Source organism: Astyanax mexicanus, chromosome 12 (genome assembly GCF_023375975.1).
Source record: "Astyanax mexicanus isolate ESR-SI-001 chromosome 12, AstMex3_surface, whole genome shotgun sequence".
NCBI classification, from domain to species: domain Eukaryota; kingdom Metazoa; phylum Chordata; class Actinopteri; order Characiformes; family Acestrorhamphidae; genus Astyanax; species Astyanax mexicanus.
The window spans coordinates 32225352-32249564 of NC_064419.1; the positions used below are offsets into that span (position 1 = coordinate 32225352).

General features: G+C 42.3%; 1 protein-coding gene across 12 annotated transcripts in view; it reads left to right on the forward strand.

Moving 5' to 3' along the window:
* si:ch73-138n13.1 (uncharacterized protein KIAA1671) overlaps positions 1–24213 on the forward strand; it is a 98073-nt gene that overhangs the window by 20523 nt on the left and 53337 nt on the right. For 3 of the 12 annotated variants that reach the window (XM_049485484.1, XM_049485488.1, XM_049485485.1), the window contains exons 2-7: positions 896–996; positions 6167–7469; positions 10039–10117; positions 14049–14827; positions 15026–17828; positions 17971–18099. In XM_049485484.1, coding sequence (XP_049341441.1) covers positions 6175–7469; positions 10039–10117; positions 14049–14827; positions 15026–17828; positions 17971–18099 — 5085 coding nt within the window. In that variant the 5' untranslated portion in view covers positions 896–996; positions 6167–6174. The remainder of the gene's footprint in view (positions 1–895; positions 997–6166; positions 7470–10038; positions 10118–14048; positions 14828–15025; positions 17829–17970; positions 18100–24213) is intronic. The other 9 variants (XM_049485494.1, XM_049485489.1, XM_049485486.1 and 6 more) reach the window with 9 other exon arrangements.

A 24213-nucleotide genomic window follows, 5' to 3' on the forward strand; every position in this document is an offset into this window, starting at 1 on the left:
GAGTCCTAGACCTGGACTGAACTGGACTAGACAGGACTCTATTCTCTGTCACATATTTCCTACACTATGGGGCAAAAAATTACAAAAATATAGGACTAAGACTATGCTTAATCCCTGTCTGTCTAACAAATGCATTCAGATACTTTTAATTTGCACTTACTGTGCTGACGTAGATGTCAAAATGCACACACACAGCTTGCCTTGTCCCTTTAGAGAAGTATTGCCAATGGAGTAGAACTCTGCAGGAGATTAACATGAACCTGTTGGCACCATGCCTAATGCCAAGTGTGGGCTAGAGGGGTATAAAGCCCCCAGTATTGAGCTGTGGAGCAGTGGAACTGTGTTTTATAGAACAATTGGGGCTTTATTCAATATTTTGTGGCTGAGTTGGGGAAAAGGTTAGGTGGATATTATCCAACATCCTGACCGTGTGTTGCTGGATGCAACCAAATCCTCACAGCAGTGCTCCAAAATGTAGTAGAAAGCAGGATAAAAGCTTTTTAGCTAATATTTTTAGGAAAAAACAAGGATTCGCCCTCTATGGCATTAATTTTATTTTTGGGGAAAAAATAAAATCACACCACTTACTTTTTTTCAGAACCTTTTAAAAATTATTTTGATAAGTGTATTATTGTAACATTTATATTAAAAGTAAAATTAATAAATTAATAAAAAATAAGGTATTGTATGGAGTGGTGTAGTAACCAAAACTGGGCATCTTTATCGGGCTATAGAGGGTTAATATAGAGCAGGTGTCCCAATATGTTTGTCCATATAGTGTACACAGTAATGCCGGTTTGTGTAGATATGGAGTAGCCATGCAGCCCTAACTCTCTCTCTCTTTCTCTCTCTCTCTCTCTCTTTTTTCTTTCTCTCTCTCTTTCTTTCTTTACAGACTCTGACTCCTCCCTCCGTCTCTTCTCTCTATGATATGACATCACCCAGCGGTTACCACAGAAACCGGCGCTCCACTGCAGACAGTTGACAGCCAGGCAGGTGAGTTATTATTATTGGACTGAGAAAGCGCAGACAAAGCAGAGTGAGGTAATAGCATGGACTGGGCTCTAGTGACCGTGTGTGTGTATGTGTGTATGTATATACTGTGTGTGTGTGTGTGTGTGTGTGTTAGTGAGAGAGAGAGATGGGGAAAGCCATGCTAGCTTTGCTACTACATCCACTGGTGTTGTGTGCACATCTGGCAGAGGGTGCACAAGTCCACCATGAGGCTTCCAGCTTTCAGGATGGACATGTGGATTGTGTTATCCTCTGATACACTGGAATCTCTCTCTGGGTATTTGTGTGTGTTGTGTGGTGTGTGTTTCTGCAGTGTAGGGAAGGTTCGAATACCATTTAAACGTTGTTCAATAATGATAATACCTTCTCAGTTTTTAATGATCCTGGTTATTGTGTAGATTCCCACCAGACTAACAGGTTTACACAGTTGGACAAATCAGCTGCATGCTGCAGATCAATTTCCAATGCATTTAAAGGAACATTTCAGTGGAAAAAAAATCCATTGATCTAGATTGATCTTTGGCCCCAGATTGAGTCAATCAGCTGAGACATGCTTGGAATCTGATGTGTGCTTCTTTAGTTTAAAATAAGAGATGCTAGGCTAATGTTTATCTCTTAAAACGTCTTTTAAAGCTCATCCAGATTTTTGTTTTAAATCACTTACATTTACCAAAAATGAACAGTTTGACTTGAGGCTGGTTTATACTTCTGCATTGAGTCAACGCAGAGCTTACGCTGTTGTAGACGTTTATACTTGTGCATTCATGTGTCCGTAACCACAAAGGAAGGAAAGTGAGTGGGAATTTTAGGCTCGTGCTGTCTGTGTCGTGTGACACAGAAGCATAGATTGGCCTTTATGTCAGTCTATAGCTAAAGATTTACTTTACTTGTTTGGCCATGCGTTCACGTACATAGCTGAATGAGTTGTGAACTATACACATACTTACCTATGCGCTATACGTGATGCTGGAGGCTTCCACTAGAGGCTTCCAAACAGTGGGTGGGACAAATCATACATATACAAGTAGCCTTTCTTTTTAAAGAGTTTGTCATTTTGATGATGTGCTGCACAAACATTCTTGTGTATACATTTCTGTGCACCTCATTTTCTGAGAACATCCACAACTGACGCACCAAACGGATGCATGAAACATGAGGAAGCCATCATGTGCACGCAAATGCATAGACTGAATGCAATGTACTGCGGAAAATTCTAACCTGAAACCGCCCGTCCTGATCATTACCATCCACTGTGCTGTCCACTGTGGGTGGTATTTCATGTTGCTTTGTTATGAGCTCAACATCATTCTCAAGATAGTACCTAACACTTCATGATCGATTTACCTACTGCTATCCCATGACTTTTGGCAGCTTTTTTAACTTAACAGATTTGCCCAACATAAGACATAAAATGCGGCATCTGCAAATAATATAACACATTTATGCGATTTAGTGTTTTTCTTTTTACTATAATAAATTCAGTAAAAAGACTGCAAAGTGAGCAGAATAATATTGATTTTAAGTAGTCTTTTCCAAAATAATTACAATAAATGACATTGTTCATTTAAGACCATTTTGTCCTGCTCATATAATGATAATAATATAATAGCTAATAACACAATAACCCCCTTTAAAAGAGCCAGAAAGTTTTACTTATTGGAAAAAAATTAAATATATATATATGATATATTTTAGGGTGATTAAAAATAACTTCCATATATTGTACAGGTATTGACAGGTGTACAGTGAGTCCAAGAAGTATTTGATCCCTTGCTGATTTTCTTTGTTGGCCCACTAATAAAGACATGATCATTCTATACTTTTAATGGTAGATGTATTCTTACATGGAGAGACAGAATATTAAAAAGAAAATCCAGAAAATAAATCTAAGGAATATATATTAATTGATTTGTATTTCATGGAGTGAAATAAGTATTTGATCCCTTAGTATTCATTAGCAGTTCTGGCTTTTACAGACCAGTTAGACACTCCCAATCAACTTGTTACCTGACCTGAAGCCACCTGTTCTCACTAATCACTTGTGTGAAAAACACCTGTCCACAGAATCAGACAGATCACACAGATTTCAAGTCTCCAACATGGGTAAAACCAAAGAGCAGTCACAGGACCTCAGAGTCAGAATTGTTGACCTTCACAAAGCTGGAATGGGCTACAAAAAGATTAGTAAGGTGTTGGATGTGAAAGTAACAACTATTGGTGCAATTATCAGAAAGTTTAAAGAGTATAACATGACAATCAACAGACCTCGGCCCGGTGCTCCAAAGAAGATTTCGCCTCGTGGGGTGGCAATGATGCTGAGAACGGTCAGAAATCGTCCTGCAACCACTCGGCAGGAGTTAGCAAATGACCTGAAGGCAGCTGGGACCACAGTTTGCAAGGAAACAATTGGCAACACTTTGCGCAACAATGGATTCACATCCTGCAGTGCCCGAAAGGTACCCCTGCTGAAGAGGAGGCGCACATGTGGAGGTGCGCCTCAAGTATGCCAATGATCATTTGAAAGATGAACCAAGTTATTGGGAGAAGGTTTTGTGGTCAGACGAGACCAAAATTGAACTTTTTGGCCTCAACTCCACCCGCCATGTGTGGAGGAAGAAAAATGCTGCCTATGACCCCAAGAACACTGTGCCCACCGTCAAGCATGGAGGTGGAAGCATAATGTTTTGGGGGTGTTTCTCTGCCAAGGGTACAGGGCTACTTCATCGCATCACTGGGAAGATGGATGGAGCCATGTACCGCACAATCCTGAGGGACAACCTCCTCCCCTCTGCCAGGGATCTGAAAATGGGCCGTGGTTGGGTCTTCCAACATGATAACGACCCTAAACATACAGCAAAGGCAACAAAGGATTGGCTCAAGAAAAATCACATTAAGGTCATGGAGTGGCCCAGCCAGTCGCCAGACCTCAATCCGATCGAAAATCTATGGAGGGAGCTGAAGGTCAGAGTTGCCAAGCGACAGCCCACCAACCTTCATGATTTAGAGAGGATCTGCAAAGAAGAGTGGGCCAAAATTCCCCCTGGTGTGTGTGCTAAATTTGTGGTTAACTACAACAAACGACTCACCGCTGTGCTTGCAAACAAAGGCTTTGCCACTAAGTATTGAGTGTGTTTGGCAAGAGGGATCAAATACTTATTTTCCTCATTGAAATACAAATTAATTAAAATATATTCTTTAAAATTATATTCTGGATTTTTGTCTTGATATTCTGTCTCTCCATGTTAGAATATATCTACCATTAAAAGTGCAGAAGGATAGTGTCTTTATTAGTGGGCAAACAAAGAAAATCAGCAAGGGATCAAATACTTCTTGGACTCACTGTATATTTAAGCTTCCTGTATTGACTTTGTCCACTTTTTTTTTACGTCATTAAACATTGAACAGAGGTGCTTAAACTTTTGTACACAACTGCGTTTTCTAATACAGTTTATTAAAATAAAACTGATCTAAATAGTACTGTGTAATATATTGTGTTATATTATTTACTCATTTTACTAGTTCTATACTATTTTCTAATGTAATCTTATATAATTTAATATAATAATTATTATTGTTACTACTCTTTATATCCTGTATTGTAAAATACAGCTGTGAGAAATGTTGCTATTGTTCCAGTTAGCAGAACAGTAAGACTGTAGCAGTGATTCAGTAGCGTTTTCCTGTTCTCTAACTCAGCTCTAGATTTCCTCCAATTGATTTCTCCCTCCTTCTCAGACCGTGTCCAATCAGCGTGATTTAACGCAGCCACATACACACACACGCACACACACACACACGCACATACCCTGTCTGATTAATGGTGTGTCAGTAAAGCGGGCAGTGTTGTGTGGGACTGTATCTGCAGAGGCAAAGTCCAGCGCAGCAGAAAGAGCCATATTTCAGTGTGTGTTCAGACACACCCCATCATGAGCTACAGAGGAACTGCTCACTTTACTGAGTGGAGTCATTTTTTCCATTGTGCTGTATGTCAGACTGCTGCTGTATTCACCACTGCTAATATTAAGCCATGTGCAAAAAACACATAAAAAACATTCAAGCAATTTTAGTGTGTTACTTCATGCTGTCAACTTATGTCCAATTAATATTAATAATAATGATGATTAGGAATGGGAGAAAATATCAATATTGCAATATATATCGTAACGATTTTGTTTGCGGTACATTATCAATATTTGCTGTCATCTATTGATATTCTTATTAATTAAAACATAGGTGCTCTAAACTCCCTAAGACTTGACCCCCAAGTTTGAATTACTAAAGTTACTGCTTCATTACTCCATGAGGTGGCGCTAATCAAAAAAATAGGGTAATCAAAAAATAGGGTAAACCTGCAGCAAAAATATTGTCTGTAATGAAATAATAATAATAACTCCGACGATCCAGATTCCTTAGTACCTAATGTGTGTTTTTTTTTTCTTTTTTTTTCTTTGTTTATAATGGGAGATGCTAGGCTAATGTTGCTATTAGTGTGTATGCATTAGCATTAGCGTTAGCTTCCACACAGTTGTGAGATGTTTTTTTTAGTGTGGGTTAAAAACAAAATGAACCATATGTGGTTCTCCTGCTGGTAAAATAGAACATTTCTCAGTCTCAGCTATTATTTTATGTTTTATGCTCTGCTATAGAACACTTCCAAATTCCAGACTAACTAAACTCTTTTTATCCTCATTTTAGAGTTGTTGGCTGGACAATAATGTTCATTATGAGGGCATAGTATGGCTCTCAAACCGCTATTGCTAAAACAAAGACTCTGGGTTGGCATTAAGAACTTGGCTGGCATTAAAATAGCAGCAAGGAGCTTTTTTTTTGTAAGACCATAAGGTTTCTGTTGGTGGATAATTTTCTATGTTTGTTTTTAACAGACAGCATTGTACTTTAAATGTAGGGAAATACAGGGTTTAATAGCACTAACACTGTATTTACATGTTAAAGCCAAAAGTCTTGAAATTCACTGTTTTGCTCTGTAAGTGCCTTTGGTTTATGTTAATGTCTAAATCATTATATTCAATAATCTGTAATAGACTCACTATTATCAAACACATGCACTGAAGTATGTACAAGTATAATAAGTATAATAAACAAATGCAGCATAATAATGTAAATGCATTAATGACCTTGTTGTCTCTCTCAGGTGCTGAGATGGCTGCCCAGGTAGAAATTGAGGGTAGCCGCCTACATCTGAGTCCTCTGACGGACTCTAGTAATAAAGGCCTTATGGAGGGCTCACCTGGATCACAGTCTTCTCTCATTATCAACCCAGAGCCAAGGAAACCTTTACCAGGCCCTAAACCCAGACTAACTCCAAAACCTTTTTCTGTGGAAAGAAACCCCACGATACGACCCATTCTAGCCCCTAAACCAAACCCCAAACCAAGACCTGAATCTACTCGACCAGTTTCCTCCAAACCGGACAAACCAGAACCTCCTAGCACCTACAAACCACAGCCAGTAAGCAAACCCAGGCCAACAGCTGGACGACCAGCTTCGACCACTTTTAAACCTGGACCAAAGCCCAGTCCAGGCCAAACCACCAAGCCAGAAGCCCAGGTCTTGAAGCCAGTTCCTACTTCCGTATCTACAGAACCCAAAAAAACGACTTCAACTCCAACTGTAAGTGTGCTGAGAAGAACCAGCTTGGGAACCTCCACAACTCAGCCCAAGCCAGGCCTCCACCCACCGCGTCCTGCTGCAGAGTGGTCTGGCGCCTCCAGACCCAAACCAGCAGGTACTTCAATGACGAGGGCCAAATCCATGGGCTATTTACCTGAAGCTGGACTTGAAGGAGAAGGAGATAAGGAAGCAAAGGATGTCCTCAGACCCAATGAAGGTGGTCTCAAGAACTCCAGACCCAGACCAGTGTCTGCCATTTTTCCTGCAGATACAACCCAGCAGGAGCCCAAATCCACAGCGCCCACTCCAGCACCCCGCTGGACCCCAAGACGTCCACTTTCAGCAGATCTCACTTCTAAATTCGAGTCCATTGGACTTTCTCTGCACCGGCAAAAGCCTACAACAGCAGACAGCAAGGAGAACACTCCAGAACCTCCAATGCAAGACAGCTCTACTGCTCAGGAAGGAGTGGGTGAAGCCAACAGCAAAGAGAAAGACCAACCCGAGAACGAAGGAAAGAGCAAATCATCCGTTTTGGAGAAAAGAGCACCAGAAGGGGAGGACACAAAACCTGAGGAAAAGGGTGGAAGTATTGTAAAGAGGAGGATCAGCCTTCTTCTAGACTCCTCCTCATCCTCCTTCTCTCTGCCTGCTACTAAAGGGGCGGAGCCACGGTCTCCAGTGCAGCCAATCCCAGACACAGATGGAGCCATAGGGGTCAAACAACGAATCAAGGAGTTGACCGAGGATAGTTCCACTGCACCGACTCCGCCCCAGAAACCCCAGTTTAAGCCACGCCCACTGCCATCAGATCTCACGAAACGGTATGAAATATCTTTTGCACTTCTTTTCCCTTTTTTATACATCACCACAAAATTACATGACAATGACAATATTCAATGACACTTGTTGAATAACAAAGTTAAGTACGAGGTAAGAAATGGTTCATTATAGAGGAATCTCTGTTATCTCCAATTTCTTTATAGTGGTGTTGAATGGGCATTTTATTTACTGTCCAGACACACTAATGGCACACTGGCAGCTGGTGTCAGCAGAGTTTCAGCCAGTTTGTTCTTATTTGCGAGCTGGCTATGTTTCTCCTGAACAGGTAATCACTGAGCTTCAGTAAGGTTTGCCAACCTCCAACCATAGATAGTTATTTATCATTTAAGTCATTTCAACAGCATTGAGTGCAGCATTTACCTGTGCTCAACTGGCATATCAAGGCAGCTATTGGTTAATGTTGTCATGCTACAACATGCTAACGTGAACAGACGAGCAGATCGGCCACCGCTGTTACTATCTCAGCAGCAACTAGTGCTATATGCTACTGCTATATGTCACAAACCAAAAGTTTCTCTCTGTATTGAGTAATAACTCCAACTAGAAAGTGTGTGTTTTCAGAGCAGTTGGGATGTTTTTTTAAGATGATGGACTTAGCTTTGACTAATTGAGCCTGGGGTGCATCAGGCTAACAGAGTTATATAAAATCCACATGCATTTGTTTATAATGTGCAAACAATATAAAAATTGCAAACATAAATGTTTGCTGATCAGCATAGAGAATAACTCGCCACTGCTTGTCGCTGTTTGTTAGTCAGGTAACCCCTTTCTTGCTGAGGAGGTGCGGGTGGGACAGACAACTCTCTCCAGTGTTTGGAAATTGGACAATATGAACTGCAATATAAACATACAGTACATCAGCTTGAAGATGAAGATTATTTAATTTCTGATCGCCATCTCACGGATGCTGTGTTGAACACTGCTCGCTTATTTACAGTACCACTGTCTGTTTTCACTCATGCTCTGGACTGGGAAACAGTATACATGCACAATTATACATGCAATGAGAAATACCATTACTAATCCAGCTCTCATCAGACTCCTTTATCAGATTTTTTGACCTTACTCTAATCTGAGAAATCTGAGTAAGCTGTTTACATGACTGTTTCAATAATCAGATAACTGCAGTAATACAGTCATTGTCTTAGGGAAACACCAGAATGTGTATTATTAATAATGTAGTGTAATAACATTCTGTAAGGGATTTTTTAGAGCTTCAAATGTCTGATTCCATTAACCACCACAATGCATTCTAAACATTATGTTGTCTGTCGCTATTAAGTTTAACAGGTAGTGTACATCCACAATGCTGAGTCTACTGTATAATAACAGGTGTACACATACATAGTGTAATATTGTCTAGGTGTACACAGAGTAATTGACCTTAAGTGGCATGTTTCTTGGCATGTAGTAATTTTGTGATTAACAGGGCTTCAAAATGTGTGTATTTGAGGATCAGCAGTGCATTATGATTTTTTTTTATAAGGGTTTTTGTTTTGGAATTGGTGTAAAAGGTCTTAAGTGCTGCTAAATAGTTTGGAAAAGCATATTACAGATTAGCATGACACAAATGGTTTAAACTATTTGTGTTGATGGTACTATCTAATGTCGTGTTGATGGTACACTTACTATAATGGGTAAATCGCATAATTGTTTTTCTCGTTTCTGGTCAGAATGCTGCTACTGCACCATGTAACTTTGGTGGAGCTGCATGAGATGTCTCCAGAACTGTGTAACAAGTGCAACAAGTGCTATGTTATGCAAACGTGCATTAATGCCATTGTACAAATAACGAATTAATTTAGGAAATGTAGAAAAAAAATTATTGATTTTAGATTGATATTTGTTATCGGCACATACTTTAGGTTGCAGAATTAGTATATGACAAAAAAAGTGCTGTCAGTCCACCACTAGTTTATATGCCTACCGGAAACACAGGTTTTCATTATTAAAGAGGTCCAGTATAAAAACACGTGTCTTCCAGCTGTGCAAAATATCTTCGGAATGTTCAATGGAAGTCAATGCAAAAAGATTTCATTTTGGAGCATTTCTGTTGGTTTACTAAATCTAAAAATCTGATGAGAGAGACAAAGAGATACAACTTCTATATTCAAATTAGGCAATTACGATTTTGTGTGATATATAATTTTATATTTTTTTATATTAAAGCTTAAAACTGCTTTGCCTGCCTACAATTATGCCAAAGCCTAGACTAAATATCTGTTCCTATTGTGAATTACAACTGAAGCTACAACTATGCACAATCTTAAACTTAATCCATGTCTGGGAAACTAATGTCTATGTCTGCCTCTAAGGGTTTCCAAGACTCAACCTAACTAAACCTATGGGGTTAGTTCCGTGGGCAACCCCAGTTATTTTTCTTTCAGTCGTACAGTTCCATTCAGAGTGCTTTGTATTCCAGGACTAGGCTTAATCCCTATCTGGGAAACCTGCCCAAAACAATGAATAATAGTTCAAGTCTAGGCTTAACCTATGTCTGAGAAAATGGCCCATGTCTGGCATCATAATGATTTGTGGATTTGTTCACAGGTTTGTGTCAGAGGTGGAAAGCCCCAGCTCCGGCGAGGCTAAAAGCCTTCAGGAGAGTGCTGAAGAGCTCAACAAGAAGGTGAGGAAATAACTGCAGCTCTTCTGCTGCTATAGATTCATGTTGATGCTACATTGACTAGAAAGAAAGGTGTACCAGTATATGTCTTTCCCACTCGGGGCAAGAGTGCTGCTACTGCACTATGGAACTTTGGTGAAGCTGCATAAAACCTCTAGCCAAGGTTTGTATTTGTGAAAAATCCTTTAATATTACTCTACTGCATTTTTTTTAACCTTCAGATGCTGCTTCTGTATCTCATAGCTTGTTAGCAAACGCATATGTTCTTGGGCTTCTCAAAGTGTGGAGCCCAAAAACATTCTAAAGGCCATTTCTGACATAACGCTGCTTTAAGTGCTTTCAAAAAAAGTATATTCAGTATATTGTCTAGATGTTTGCCATCCATGTGTCTTGGAGGATGCCGGTCAAGACAAGTCATTCTTGATGCCCAGTCAACTTTTAGATATGAGTAATTCTTGACCATTCATCATTTACAAGGTTCTATAGATCTAGTTCTGGATATCTGGTGTCTAGAAGAATCTCTGATCTCCCTGCTCAGACACACCTGGTTTACACTCATCTGTTAATGGCAGGTTAGGTCGATGTGTTTGAGCTGGAAGATCACCAAAATGTGCCCTTTGACCACCTGGCTTTGATTTCAGCTGTAGACTGTAAACAGCTGGTCGGAATCAGGCAGGGAAAGTATCGTCGCGCAGGCTGACCGCTGTTGTTACACTTCATCCACTTATCTAAAGTAAACAGTTATTGTGGAGATAAATGCAGCGTTTCGGATCTGGGTTGCGTGAAGGTCAGTAGATCTGGGCTGTGCTCTAATAATACCTCTTACCTGCTCCACTGTCAGACCTCCCGGTTATCACCAGCAATATTGTGGTTCCAGTCAGCATAATGCAAACAAATCTTTAACCGATCAGGAGTCTGACCAATCACAGCTCTAGATCAGTTTGGTGGCTGTACTACAATGAAAAATATCTAAATTAGTTAGTAATAAGCAGCCCTTAAAGGGCCAAAACAAAAATGTGTAAAAAAAAAAATCAAGATGTACTGTTTGTTCATTTACCTGTTCACTAAGACTGTTTAAAATTTAGTTTAAAAGAGTGATAAAATGAATGATTTGAACTATGGAGGAAACCCATCTGAACAACAGTAAGAAAAAAAAAAGATTGGAACTAGCACTGAGAGACAAAAAGTGCTAACAACAAAGTTGCCATACAATAAGATAAAAAAAAAGTTTATGATATAAGAAGAGGATTTTAAAATAGAGCCATAGGTCAGATGGTTGTTAATAATATGCAATAAATATGAATTATTTTGGTCAGAAATACTCTAATTTTCGCAATGTAAGACGCACTGGATTAAAACACCATCAATAAACATCTATTTTCTGGGCTTTTTTTTTATACATAAGGCGCACCAGATTATAAGGCACATTATGCAACACTAGTAAGGCACAGGGGTGTCGCCATGTTTTTCTTCTAACTTAGCAGGTCGTGCCGCTGGATAGCGGGACCTGTAAAGCTAAGCTAAGTTGAATAAACATAACTGTAAAAAAATATATATATATATTCAAACGAGCGCTGGATATTAATCTACACAGATTTCTCTCCTGAAAACTGTTTTTTTTGGTGGTAAGTAAAGCGCTTCTGTTTATTTACAGTAGCCTTAGATTTCCAGATTTTCACTAAGGCTGGGTGAAAAGAGCTTAGCGCAGTTAGCGACTAATGCTAATGCTGCTCCAGCAGTGCTGGCCGGGGTTAGCAGCAGACTACAGGCCTATTATACTCACCTCTAAATGGTAAAAGAGCTAGTGCTTAGTGGCTAATACTAATGCTGCTAAAGCAGTGCCAGCTGGGAAACTCCTATATAATGCTGAGGGGAGTGGCTTTATTTCTCCTTAAAACCTGACTGGTAAAATTCATACATAGGGTACACGGCTTATAATGCACACTGTCGATTTTTGGGAAAATTCAAGAATTTTAAGTGCACCTTATAATGCGAAAAATATTGTAATTTGGATAATTTATTAAATAAAGGGCTGACATGATGCTGAACCAAGTTGGAGCAGTGGAACTGTGTCCTCTGAAATTATGGTGCTCCATTCAATACTCTTGGGGTGACTTATCACTGAATGCAATGAAATCCTCACAGCAGTGCTTTAAAACATAGTAGACAATAAATGAGCAGGCTGGAGCAGGTGCCATTACTTTTGTCCATTTCTGTTCTATGTGTGTATTATAAGAGTTTTGTGTCGACTGTAAACATTATTAGAATATACATATAAAGAGTGTTTCCGGCTGGACTGCATCTTGAGTGAGCTGCAGTACAGGGCAAATCAGAACAGAGTTTCTTTCTATACACACATGGATTAGTCTTTGAATCACAGTAACATGAAACGTGTTGTGTGCTTTTTTTGGTGCTTTTAGTTGGAGATGTAGGATATATGCCATTTAATGTGTGTTTTTTATATTGTCATATGATTTAGGGCACATTTTGAGTTACAATATAGAGTAATAATATTTTTATTTAGTTTAAAAATGGTGTTCTTCTGAACAGAAGTGTAAGTTAGGGTCCTGCTCTGTGATTGTTACCATCAGTAAGATGTGATATGTGACACAGCCAAAGTCACAGGGATTGTTCATGCCCTCCATGTGTGATGTAATGCTTTACGCGAAGAAAGACATTTTAGTTAATTTTGCATGTTTTTCATGTTTAATTTCCATGTCATTTTCCTCTCGTTTTAACTTCTCTCAGCTCTCTCTGAGTGTCAGAACTGTAAGTTCGTCCTGTTCCCAAACTCATTTTCTCTTCTTGAAGCTCAAACCCTCTTTTATTGTCAGTGAAATTGGGTTTTTACTATTTATAATTGCAAAGGAGTTCCCAGAAACTCTCTACAGTGCAATAACGACCCGGCCACAAATGACAACCCATGAGTGGCCTCACCCTTGGCCGTCTCTCAGATGTGAAAAGCGAGAGGTGGGGGTGAGGGAGACACAACAGATGAACTGGACGTGTTTGAAAAAGGCAGCGTTGATGTCAGAGAGGTGTGGTGCCGGCAGGTGTGTAACCTGAGCCTGTGTGTTAGTCACCTTCCGATTATGAAACGTGTACTCAGAGAGAGAGAGGTAAAGGTTAAACCGAGAGAGAATAAAGTGAGTCCAGCCTTTGATTTGTGGCACATTGTCTCTTCACTGCCCTTTTTGCTTCCTTTAGGCTTGTTCACAAAGATGATGGAGATCGCCTTTCAGTTCAAATAATCTTTTTTTTATTTTTTTTATTACTGGTAGTTTTTACAGTTTGTGTGGGAGTGCAGTAAAATAAAGCAATAGATTCAAAATAAATAAAAAAAACACGCATGTAGACTTCTGGTACTGTGAAATCCAAGAAGCGGTTCATTTCAGATAAATGCAGATACATATTAAAGGGGCTACATTGTACCTTGTTCTTGCATGCTTGTTTCGCACCCTAAGGTCTAAAAGACCTTGTTAGATACAGAGTAGAGTTCATTTTGGTCTAAACCATCATGGAATGTATGAAAGAATCATGGTCCGACTCTGTCAAATCTGAGGCAGAATTCAGCACAACACCTAAAAAGGCAGCATGCCGGACTGACGACAATCTAGGAACCAATCAGTGTAAATAATTGGGAGACCGAGACCCTGTAGGTACTGACCACAGTATGTTGAAAAGTTCTTTAAGGCATTTATAAAACTACAGTGTGTAACCCAAACTGTCTGTAGACAATGATTTTTGCGATTAAATTCAGATTTTACATTTTTTCTGTGTAGAACTAATATGTTGGATGTGGTCTTCGATTGCTTTATGCTATATTAGCCTTGTATCTCCAACAGAAAAACTAAGAAAGTATAAAGGTAATTCTGCAGATTACTTTTCTTTGCAAGATGGTGAAATAATAGAAATGCGTTTTTCCTATTCACAGTTTGAGGACCCTTTTACCACTGTGCAATCAAAGCCCCCAGAAGACAAGAAGCCACAAGACATTCAAGACTCCTCCATCCAGCCTTCTAGCAACAGTGTTGGAATGCAAACAGTCAGAGCTTCTCTGTTTGATAATGTGGTGGAAAGACACAATGTTCAGATGGTGGAGGACAGTAGCAGTTCCGCAAGTCCAGCAGTAAAACCTTTACCCAGACGAACCCTTTCTCTCCGGGCTAAAGCAGCAGACAGTACGCCCAAGCTTCTGGAGGATGCAGAGGATGGTAGTTTGGTCACTGCAACTTATAGGCAGCCCGAGTCTCCATCCAGTCCTCAGCGAGTGGAGCATGTTTTTGACACTCTGGCTCCTGTTGAGGGGATCCGTGCTGTCAGTGAAAGTGTACCATCCGCTCACTTAGAGGACCGGGCCCTTACGCTCCGTTCACGAAAGTCAGAAGGGTCCGAAAGGACACGGCAGGCAAGTGGAGGGCAGGTTGAAGATAGCAGCTTAAGCCTGGGCTCTAAAAAACAGTCTGAGACCTCGAATCCCAGAGTTCTCAGAGTGGGGGCGATGCAGAAGTGGGGCCGTTCAGAAGTTGTGGATCCTGAGAAAGAAAAGCAGAAAGAGTTAGTGAGGAACATGGAAGAAGAAATACAGAGACAGCTGAAGGTTCACATGGCTGCTCAAGCTGAATTGGAAGAGGAGGAGCGACAGAGTAAGATGGAGCAGCAGAAACAGATGGAAGAGGAGAGGCAGAGGCAGTTTGAGGCAGAAAGACAGAGGCAGAGGAAGATGGAGGCGGAGAGGCAGAGGCAGCTGGAGGCGGAGAGACAGAGGCAAATGGAGGCGGAGAGGCAGAGGCAGATGGAGGCGGAGAGGCAGAGGCAGCTGGAGGCAGAGAGACAGAAGCAGCTGGAGGCAGAGAGGCAGAGACAGATGGAGTCGGAAAGGCAGAGACAAATGGAGGCGGAGAGGCAGAGACAGATGGAGGCGGAGAGGCAGAGACAGATGGAGGCGGAGAGGCAGAGACAGATGGAGGCGGAGAGGCAGAGACAGATGGAGGCGGAGAGGCAGAGACAGATGGAGGCGGAGAGGCAGAGGCAGCTGGAGGCGGAGAGGCAGAGGCAGCTGGAGGCGGAGAGGCAGAGGCAGATGGAGGCGGAGAGACAGAGGCAGATGGAGGCGGAGAGGCAGAGGCAGATGGAGGCGGAGAGGCAGAGGCAGCTGGAGGCAGAGAGACAGAAGCAGCTGGAGGCAGAGAGGCAGAGACAGATGGAGTCGGAAAGGCAGAGACAGATGGAGGCGGAGAGGCAGAGACAGATGGAGGCGGAGAGGCAGAGACAGATGGAGGCCGAGAGGCAGAGACAGATGGAGGCCGAAAGGCAGAGACAGATGGAGGCCGAAAGGCAGAGACAAATGGAGGCGGAGAGGCAGAGGCAGATGGAAGCAGAGAGACAAAAACAGATTGAGGCAGACCGAGCAAGAGAAGAAGCTGCAACAGCTGCCAGAAGGCAGAAGATAGTAGAAACTGGAGAGCATCCAGTGGCCAGACCAAGGGCAACCTACTTTGCTCTTACGGGTCAAATGAATGAGACTGTACACCAGGCAGCTGGAATGGACAAACAAGGGATGTTTGGAAGTGAAGAACGAGGGTTATCGGAGGAACCTCTGAAGGCGGGCGTGCCTTTTGATGACTTTTCTGTAAAAGCCGGGAGACGAGGTTATCCGAGTAGATCAGCTTCAGTAAGGAGGAACCCTTCAATGGATTCCGCACTTAGAAAAAGTTTGCCGGAGGAACCAAGGAGAAGTGATGGTAGAGAAGGAACTCAGTGGAATATACCACAATCAAAAGAGAGAGTAATGGACGAGAGCTTGGAGATGGAGAGACAACTGATTGCAGAGTATGAACGGAAACGGGACCTGGAGAAGCAGAAGGAGGCTGAGCGGGAACAAAAGAGGGAATTGGAAAGACAAAGGGAGCTGGAGAAAGAAAAAGCGAGGCAAAGGGATTTGGAAAGACAGAGGGAGCAAGAAAGGGAGAGGCAGAAAGAGATGGAGAGACAGAGGGAATTGGACAGGCAAAGGGAAGCTGAACGACAGAAACAACTGGAAAGGGACCGTCAAAAACAGATTGAATATGAGAAGAGAAAGGCAGCCGAGCGAGAATTGGAAGAACAAAGAGAGTTTGAAAGAAAACGACAGAAAGAATACGAGAGAGAGAAGGAGAGAATGCTTGACCAGGAAAAGCTGAAACTGTTTGAGTTTGAGAAACAAAAGGAGATAGAGCGAGAGAGGGAAAGGCAGCTGGAGTTAGAAAGACAGAGAGAGATTGAAAGAAAAAAACAGAGAGAGCTTGAGAAACAGAAAGAGCTTGAGAGGCAGAAAGAATTGGAAAGACAGAGAGAGTTGGAGAGACAACGAGAATTGGAGAGACAAAAAGAGCTCGAGCGACAGATGGAACTTGAAAGGCAAAGGGACCTTGAAAGACAAAAAGAATTGAAAAGACAAAGAGAAATTGAGAGGCAAAAGGAACTGGAAAGGCAGAAACAGAATGAACTGGAGCAACAGAAGGAAATGCGGAGATGGGCTCAGTCAGAACAGCAAAAGTCAGAGGAGAGAGATCAGAGAAACAGAGAGGATCTTGAGAGGATCAAGGACCTTGAGAGACATCAACTTCTTGAATTTCAGATGCAGAAAGAGACTAAGAGACAAACTCATCAGGAGAGAGAAAGGGATAAACCACTGACTAGGCCAAAGAAAGATGAGGAAGTAGAGTCCCAGAAAGTGGATGAATGGAAGAGGCAGGAAAAGAGGGCAGCGGAGTCTCCATTAAGACCTAAAGTGCTGGATCTAGATTCAGTTTCCCTGGGTGACTGGAACAGTAGTCCATCAAGTCGAAGAGAGCAGCCTTCACCTCGTATTGATGAAGCCTACAGACCTTCTATTTTGGACATAGATTCCTTTAGAAACCAAACAAAACCAGAGGTTTCTGTGGACCCTTTTGGTATGCAGGATTTTGCTGGAACCAAACCAGTTAATCCTCAAGCCCTTTTGCAGAATCTTCAACCTAGGACAGTCCCTCAGCACCAGCAGCCGAGCATCCCTCAGCCTCAGTACCAGCTTCAGCCTCAGTTACAATCTCAATCTATTCATCCGCAAGCCCTTTTGCAGAACGTCCAACCCAACACAATCCCTCAGTACCAGCAACCACCATCCTTCCAACCTTCCTTCACTCCAGAGCAAGCCAGGCTTCAAACACCCCTGCAACCTCAAATATTGAACCAACCTAAAACTCCATCCCAGGCCTTTCCTCAATCAGACTGGGCCTCTGGGAGCCACCAGTCTGGCTCAGGGTGGCAGACTGAACCTCGGGGTGTGTCTCAAAGTGAATTACCAATGGAGGAACCTCTGTGGATTTCCGCTTCAGAAGGTTCCAGAAGGCCCATCAGCACCAGGCCGGGCAGCAGCATAGAGCAAATGCTTCAACAACAGGAAAGAAGAAGTTCAGGATCTGTCCTGAGCCCAACTTTGACACCCTCATTTTCCACTGTTACTCCAACCCCAACTTCTTTAACATATCCAGTGGTTCAAAACCAGGGCTCTAGCATGGGAACCTCCCCGTTTAACCTTTTGTCTCCAGAGAGAATTTGGACGACACCTGGAGATGGAGCTTCAGTTTCAGCCTCTGTCCACAGTAGAGAGACTCCTCCAACATGGACTCCAACCTGGGAGCTGGCATCCCAGGAATTGAACCAGACACAGCAAAGGAACAGAGAGACTCAGGTGAGCACAGAGTGCATACATTTGAACATTTTTTTTTTACTAAATGCAGATGTATTATTTATGATGACCTTATATACAAACATTAAAAATAGTGATGGAGTTCTTAGGTCTTGAATTGAAATTGTGAATTTAATGTGTACAGGAATCATCAAGGTCGCGGTCAAGAAGTGTTAGCTGGCGGTCCGCTGCTGCTGCTGAAAGCTCTGTAGATGGCCCCTTGTCTAGAATCAGGAGCCGGAGTGCACACCGAGAGAGAGTGCGACCAAACCGGGTGAGTCAAGGAAAAACACAGACGTATAGAGAAGATGACATAGACAAGAGTATTATAACACAAACAGACACAGAACAACAGATCTGGGCGAGTCTGACAGCACTTATATTAAGAATAATAGAGATGATGAGTCAGATTGGTAAACACCCTGAAGTTTCTCACATGTGTGATAAACTGAGGCAAAACTACAGTCTCTTATCAGGGTGAAAATTAGGACCCTAGTAAAAATCTGTCTTTTTGTAACATATTTAATCATAACTTCATTTGAGCAGTATTTAAATAGTGCCTATGTAACTAAATATATTAATTTGAAGAAATTATTTTAAACATAAAATGTAAAATGTATTAGACAAAAATGTGAAGTTCTTATAACGAAATATTGGGACTCCCCTTTGTGTATTTCTGCTTAAATGTAAAAAAAAAAAGTGAGTGGATCACCATAGCCAGATCCAAAGATCCTAGATAAAGAGCTGGACTTCTGGGGTCAATATGCTTAGGACCAATTCTTTCAAAATGGTTAGATTATTTTGGCCACAGTAATAGGTATAAAAGTATGTCTCAAATCAAACACAGAATTGGAGCATGTGGGATGCTGCCTTGCTAAGGCAGGGCATGGAAAACTCTTTTATATCATAGACTGATGATATGTTGAGTCCATCTATGCAAACACTTAAGATGAAGCATTACACAGCTGAAAGAATTCTGCATGGAGGAGAGGGAAAAATGTTCTCTATGTTGATGTCAGAGACTGGTAGATAGTTCTAGAAAATAATCACTCCTTGTTTGGACCTTAGAATAAGGTCCAGAAGGTTCTCCTTTGGGCGTGTGAACCTTTGATTGAACCTGTTTGTGTGGGAGGAGAAGGAATGCAGGTTGATGACTGATACAGGAGCACCTCCAGGTTTAGATTATTCCTTCTATTCATTATACCATTCTAGGGTTTATTATTTATGTATCTGTTTCATTGTTTTTTTTTTTGTTGAAACTAACAACTTAATAACTACTGTACATATGCATCTTCTCATGTGTTTGCTATGAATGGACTTGTAGTGTGTTCCTACACCAGCAGAGTGCACACAAACAACATGTTTAGTTCCTGACAGACAGGTTCCTCTGGTTTCTGGGATATTTCTATCTCTGGGTGAAATTAATGATTGATAATCACTGCAGGGCATGAGAAGAGTGTGTGTGTGTGTGCTGACTGAGATTTACTGCTTTGGAGATGGTCAACATGACATTACTTCCTTGTTTGGAGCGTGTATGTCTGTATATCTCTCAGAGATTAAAATTTAACTTTGATATTTATAGAGGAGATCACCTGAATATTCGAGTAGGTCTGAAGTAGAAAGCTGGGGATCAACATTGTTTCAGTCATTAAGCTTCACTATAAGCTTAAGCTTGAGTGCCACCTTGTGGCCTACTGCACACAGGACATGCAGTGTTTAAATATACAAATTCATATAGTTATACTGCTATCTGCTGGTCAAAGTGTAACATTGCATTATGTAGATGCCGCTGATACTGAATGGAAAATGTGGAAAATAAACCTGCTAAAAGTCTTTAGTACATTCCTTTACAAATGTTTCTAATGGAACAATCACTAATAAATGCTAGTGTGTGAATGGCTACAGGGGTCAAATTTTCAAACACCTGATTTTCTGCCCCTTCTACGTCTTCCTAGCGTGAAGTTCACAGGGGTTTCCAGCTCGACACACAGTGGCAAGCGACGAGTCTATAGCTGATAAGTGAATATATACATTTCAGTGTCCAAAATAACAATCTCTATTAAGCTAGTGGTGGTGGTAAACTACTCAGCTATGGTTAGAAACCTTACTGAAGCTCAGTGATTACCTGTTTAGCAGAAAAATAGCCTGTTCTTATGGCTGTGGCACACTGTTCGCATGCTGCTGTCTACACCTGGCAACCCTGAGTGTGGAAATGAGACTGGCAAAGGACAGGTTCGGCGGTCACCACCCACACAGATTTCTGTTATGCACCACACAGTTCAAATAAGAAGACACAAAATCTAAATCCTTAATTGTCCTTTAATTATTATTATCATTTTTAAGCAGCAACAGAATGTGTACCAAGTCAAGCTTAAGGCTATCTTTTAGCTGGTACATGATTTTAAATGGCCTAAGTGGGTCTTTATTTTTAGTTAAGGTGGATGATAAGCTGGTGATTCAGGTGAAAAGACACTCTATACTATACAACTAGCTGCTTAAGCTGATTGACCTGTTTATCTCTACAGCAGAACAGTTCATGTTTATATTTGAGTGAAATTGACTACCTGCACTGAGAGCATAACCAAGCTGTTCACACTGGTTGACCAATTTGGTAAAGGTTATCTAGGCTGAATGAGTTTATCCGGGTAAACCAGTGTGGTCAGGCTGATTATGCCCTTCATCCAGTGTGGGATTACTGGTCAACCACATGTTACACATCTTAACTTCAGATTCCAAATAACGAGAAAAAAGCTCAAGCTCCAGATGCTAGAGGCTCCTTTAATTACAGTTTATTCTGTGATAATTCATTTTATGGCATGCAGTTAGCTAGCCGATAACATTGTAGTAGTTTAGCTTTTAGCCTTTTTGGCTTTGCCGCCATTCTATTTTAAAATAGCCGTAGTTTTTAGGCATGAAAGTAATTTGCTTTTAGGTTGGGTTTATTTATTAAACATTTTGGAGTACATATATAACTAGATTGCAGTTCCTGCAGAAACTGCGAGTGTGATTGCAGTGCTGGCCGGGGTACCCAAACTTTTGACCCGTGGCTCCATTACACACAGTACTGGAGTTCTAGCTGCCGTCCTTCGATCTAGCTGCCATCCTCCGATGGCCCCATTCATTCCTATGGGGCCACTTCGTACGACAATCGTACGAAATTCGTATGTCGTAACGTTTCGTGACGCATATTTTCGGAAAGAGCTCAATAAGTTCTACAGGTCCTCAATTGGTTTCATCTTCGTATCTCAAAAATTGTGACGTACACGGCCGTGCAAAGTTCTGCCCATTCATTTTCAATGGGCAAAAAAGCGCACACTTACGAAGTTTTTACGAAAAACGTAAGTCCGATCGGAAAGCTGTATACAAGCCCACCATTCCCGATAAGGACGCACGTTTTCTCTTTTGAACGAAGTCGATATCTCGAAAACTGCGGCACTAGTTAACCGGACAAAAAACAGGTGGAATAATAATAATAACTAGATTGCAGTTCCTGCAGAAACTGCGAGTGTGATTGCAGTGCTGGCCGGGGTACCCAAACTTTTGACCCGTGGCTCCATTACACACAGTACTGGAGTTCTAGCTGCCGTCCTTCGATCTAGCTGCCATCCTCCGATGGCCCCATTCATTCCTATGGGGCCACTTCGTACGACAATCGTACGAAATTCGTATGTCGTAACGTTTCGTGACGCATATTTTCGGAAAGAGCTCAATAAGTTCTACAGGTCCTCAATTGGTTTCATCTTCGTATCTCAAAAATTGTGACGTACACGGCCGTGCAAAGTTCTGCCCATTCATTTTCAATGGGCAAAAAAGCGCACACTTACGAAGTTTTTACGAAAAACGTAAGTCCGATCGGAAAGCTGTATACAAGCCCACCATTCCCGATAAGGACGCACGTTTTCTCTTTTGAACGAAGTCGATATCTCGAAAACTGCGGCACTAGTTAACCGGACAAAAAACAGGTGGAATAATAATAATAAGAACTAGATTGCAGTTCCTACAGAAACTGCGAGTGTGATTGCAGGGCTGGCTGGTATCTGCTATGGTGTTGCTAAGGTGTTGCTAAGTGGTTGCTAAGGTGTGGCTATGGTATCCGGGGTGGTTGCTAAGGTGTTGCTAAGTGGTTGCTAGGTGGTTGCTAAGGTGTTGCTAGGCGGTTGCTAAGGTGTTGCTATGGTATCCGGGGTGGTTGCTAAGGTGTTGCTAGGTGGTTGCTAGGTGGTTGCTAAGGTGTTGCTAGGCGGTTGCTAAGGTGTTGCTATGGTATCCGGGGTGGTTGCTAAGGTGTTGCTAAGTGGTTGCTAGGGTGTTGCTAGGCGGTTGCTAAGGTGTTGCTATGGTATCCGGGGTCATTGCTAAGGTGTTGCTAGGTGGTTGCTAGGGTGTTGCTAGGCGGTTGCTAAGGTGTTGCTATGGTATCCGGGGTGGTTGCTAAGGTGTTGCTAGGTGGTTGCTAGGTGGTTGCTAGGGTGTTGCTAGGCGGTTGCTAAGGTGTTGCTATGGTATCCGGGGTGGTTGCTAAGGTGTTGCTAGGTGGTTACTAGGTGGTTGCTAAGGTGTTGCTAGGTGGTTGCTAAGGTGTTGCTATGGTATCTGGGGTGGCTGCTAAGGTGTTGCTAGGTGGTTGCTAAGGTGTTGCTATGGTATCCGGGGTGGTTGCTAAGGTGTTGCTAGGTGGTTGCTAGGTGGTTGCTAAGGTGTTGCTATGGTATCCGGGGTGGTTGCTAAGGTGTTGCTAGGTGGTTGCTAGGTGGTTGCTAAGGTGTTGCTAGGCGGTTGCTAAGGTGTTGCTATGGTATCCGGGGTGGTTGCTAAGGTGTTGCTAGGTGGTTGCTAGGTGGTTGCTAAGGTGTTGCTAGGCGGTTGCTAAGGTGTTGCTATGGTATCCGGGGTGGTTGCTAAGGTGTTGCTAGGTGGTTGCTAGGTGGTTGCTAGGGTGTTGCTAGGCGGTTGCTAAGGTGTTGCTATGGTATCCGGGGTGGTTGCTAAGGTGTTGCTAGGTGGTTGCTAAGGTGTTGCTAGGCGGTTGCTAAGGTGTTGCTATGGTATCCGGGGTGGTTGCTAAGGTGTTGCTAGGTGGTTGCTAGGCGGTTGCTAAGGTGTTGCTATGGTATCCGGGGTGGTTGCTAAGGTGTTGCTAAGTGGTTGCTATGCGGTTGCTAAGGTGTTGCTAGGCGGTTGCTAAGGTGTTGCTATGGTATCCGGGGAGGTTGCTAAGGTGTTGCTAGGTGGTTGCTAGGTGGTTGCTAAGGTGTTGCTAGGCGGTTGCTAAGGTGTTGCTATGGTATCCGGGGAGGTTGCTAAGGTGTTGCTAGGTGGTTGCTAGGTGATTGCTAAGGTGTTGCTAGGCGGTTGCTAAGGTGTTGCTATGGTATCTGTGGTGGTTGCTATGGTGTTTCTAGGTGGTTGCTAGGTGATTTATATGCATAAATTAGATTAAATGGTGTTTGCACGTTGCTACGCAACGTGCAAATACATCAATCAGCTATGCACGCTAGGTTGCTCTGGCCGTTCGGGGGTGTCCAAACTTTTGACCCGTGGCTCCATTACACACAGTACTGGGGGGCCGGGGTGTCCAAACTTTTGACCCGTGGCTCCATTACACACAGTAATGGGGGGCCGGGGTGTCCAAACTTTTGACCCATGGCTCCATTACACACAGTACTGTTTTATCCCATAGCTGCTCCATTACACACAGTACTGGAGTTCTAGCTACCTGTCCTTCGATCTAGCTGCCGTCCTCCGATTGGCCCCATTCATTCCAATGGGGCCACTTCGTACGACAATCGTACGAAATCCGTACGTCGTAACTTTTCGTAACGCATATTTTCGGAAAGAGCTCAATAAGTTCTACAGGTCCTCAATTGGTTTCATCTTCGTATTTCAAAAATTGCGACGTCCACGGGCGTGCAAAGTTCTGCCCATTCATTTTCAATGGGCAAAAAAACGCGTACTTACGAAGTTTTTACGAAAAACGTAAGTCCGATCGGAAACCTGTATACAAGCCCACCATTCCCGATATGGACGCACGTTTTCTCTTTTGAACGAAGTCGATATTTCGAAAACTGCGGCACTAGTTAACCGGACAAAAAACAGGTGGAATAATAATAATAAGAAGAAGAAGAAGAACTAGATTGCAGTTCCTGCAGAAACTGCGAGTGTGATTGCAGTGCTGGCTGGTATCTGCTAAGGTGTTGCTAGGTGGTTGCTAAGGTGTTGCTAGGTGGTTGCTAAGGTGTTGCTATGGTATCCGGGGTGGTTGCTAAGATGTTGCTAGGTGGTTGCTAGGTGGTTGCTAGGGTGTTGCTAGGCGGTTGCTAAGGTGTTGCGATGGTATCCAGGGTGGTTGCTAAGGTGTTGCTAGGTGGTTGCTAGGTGGTTGCTAGGG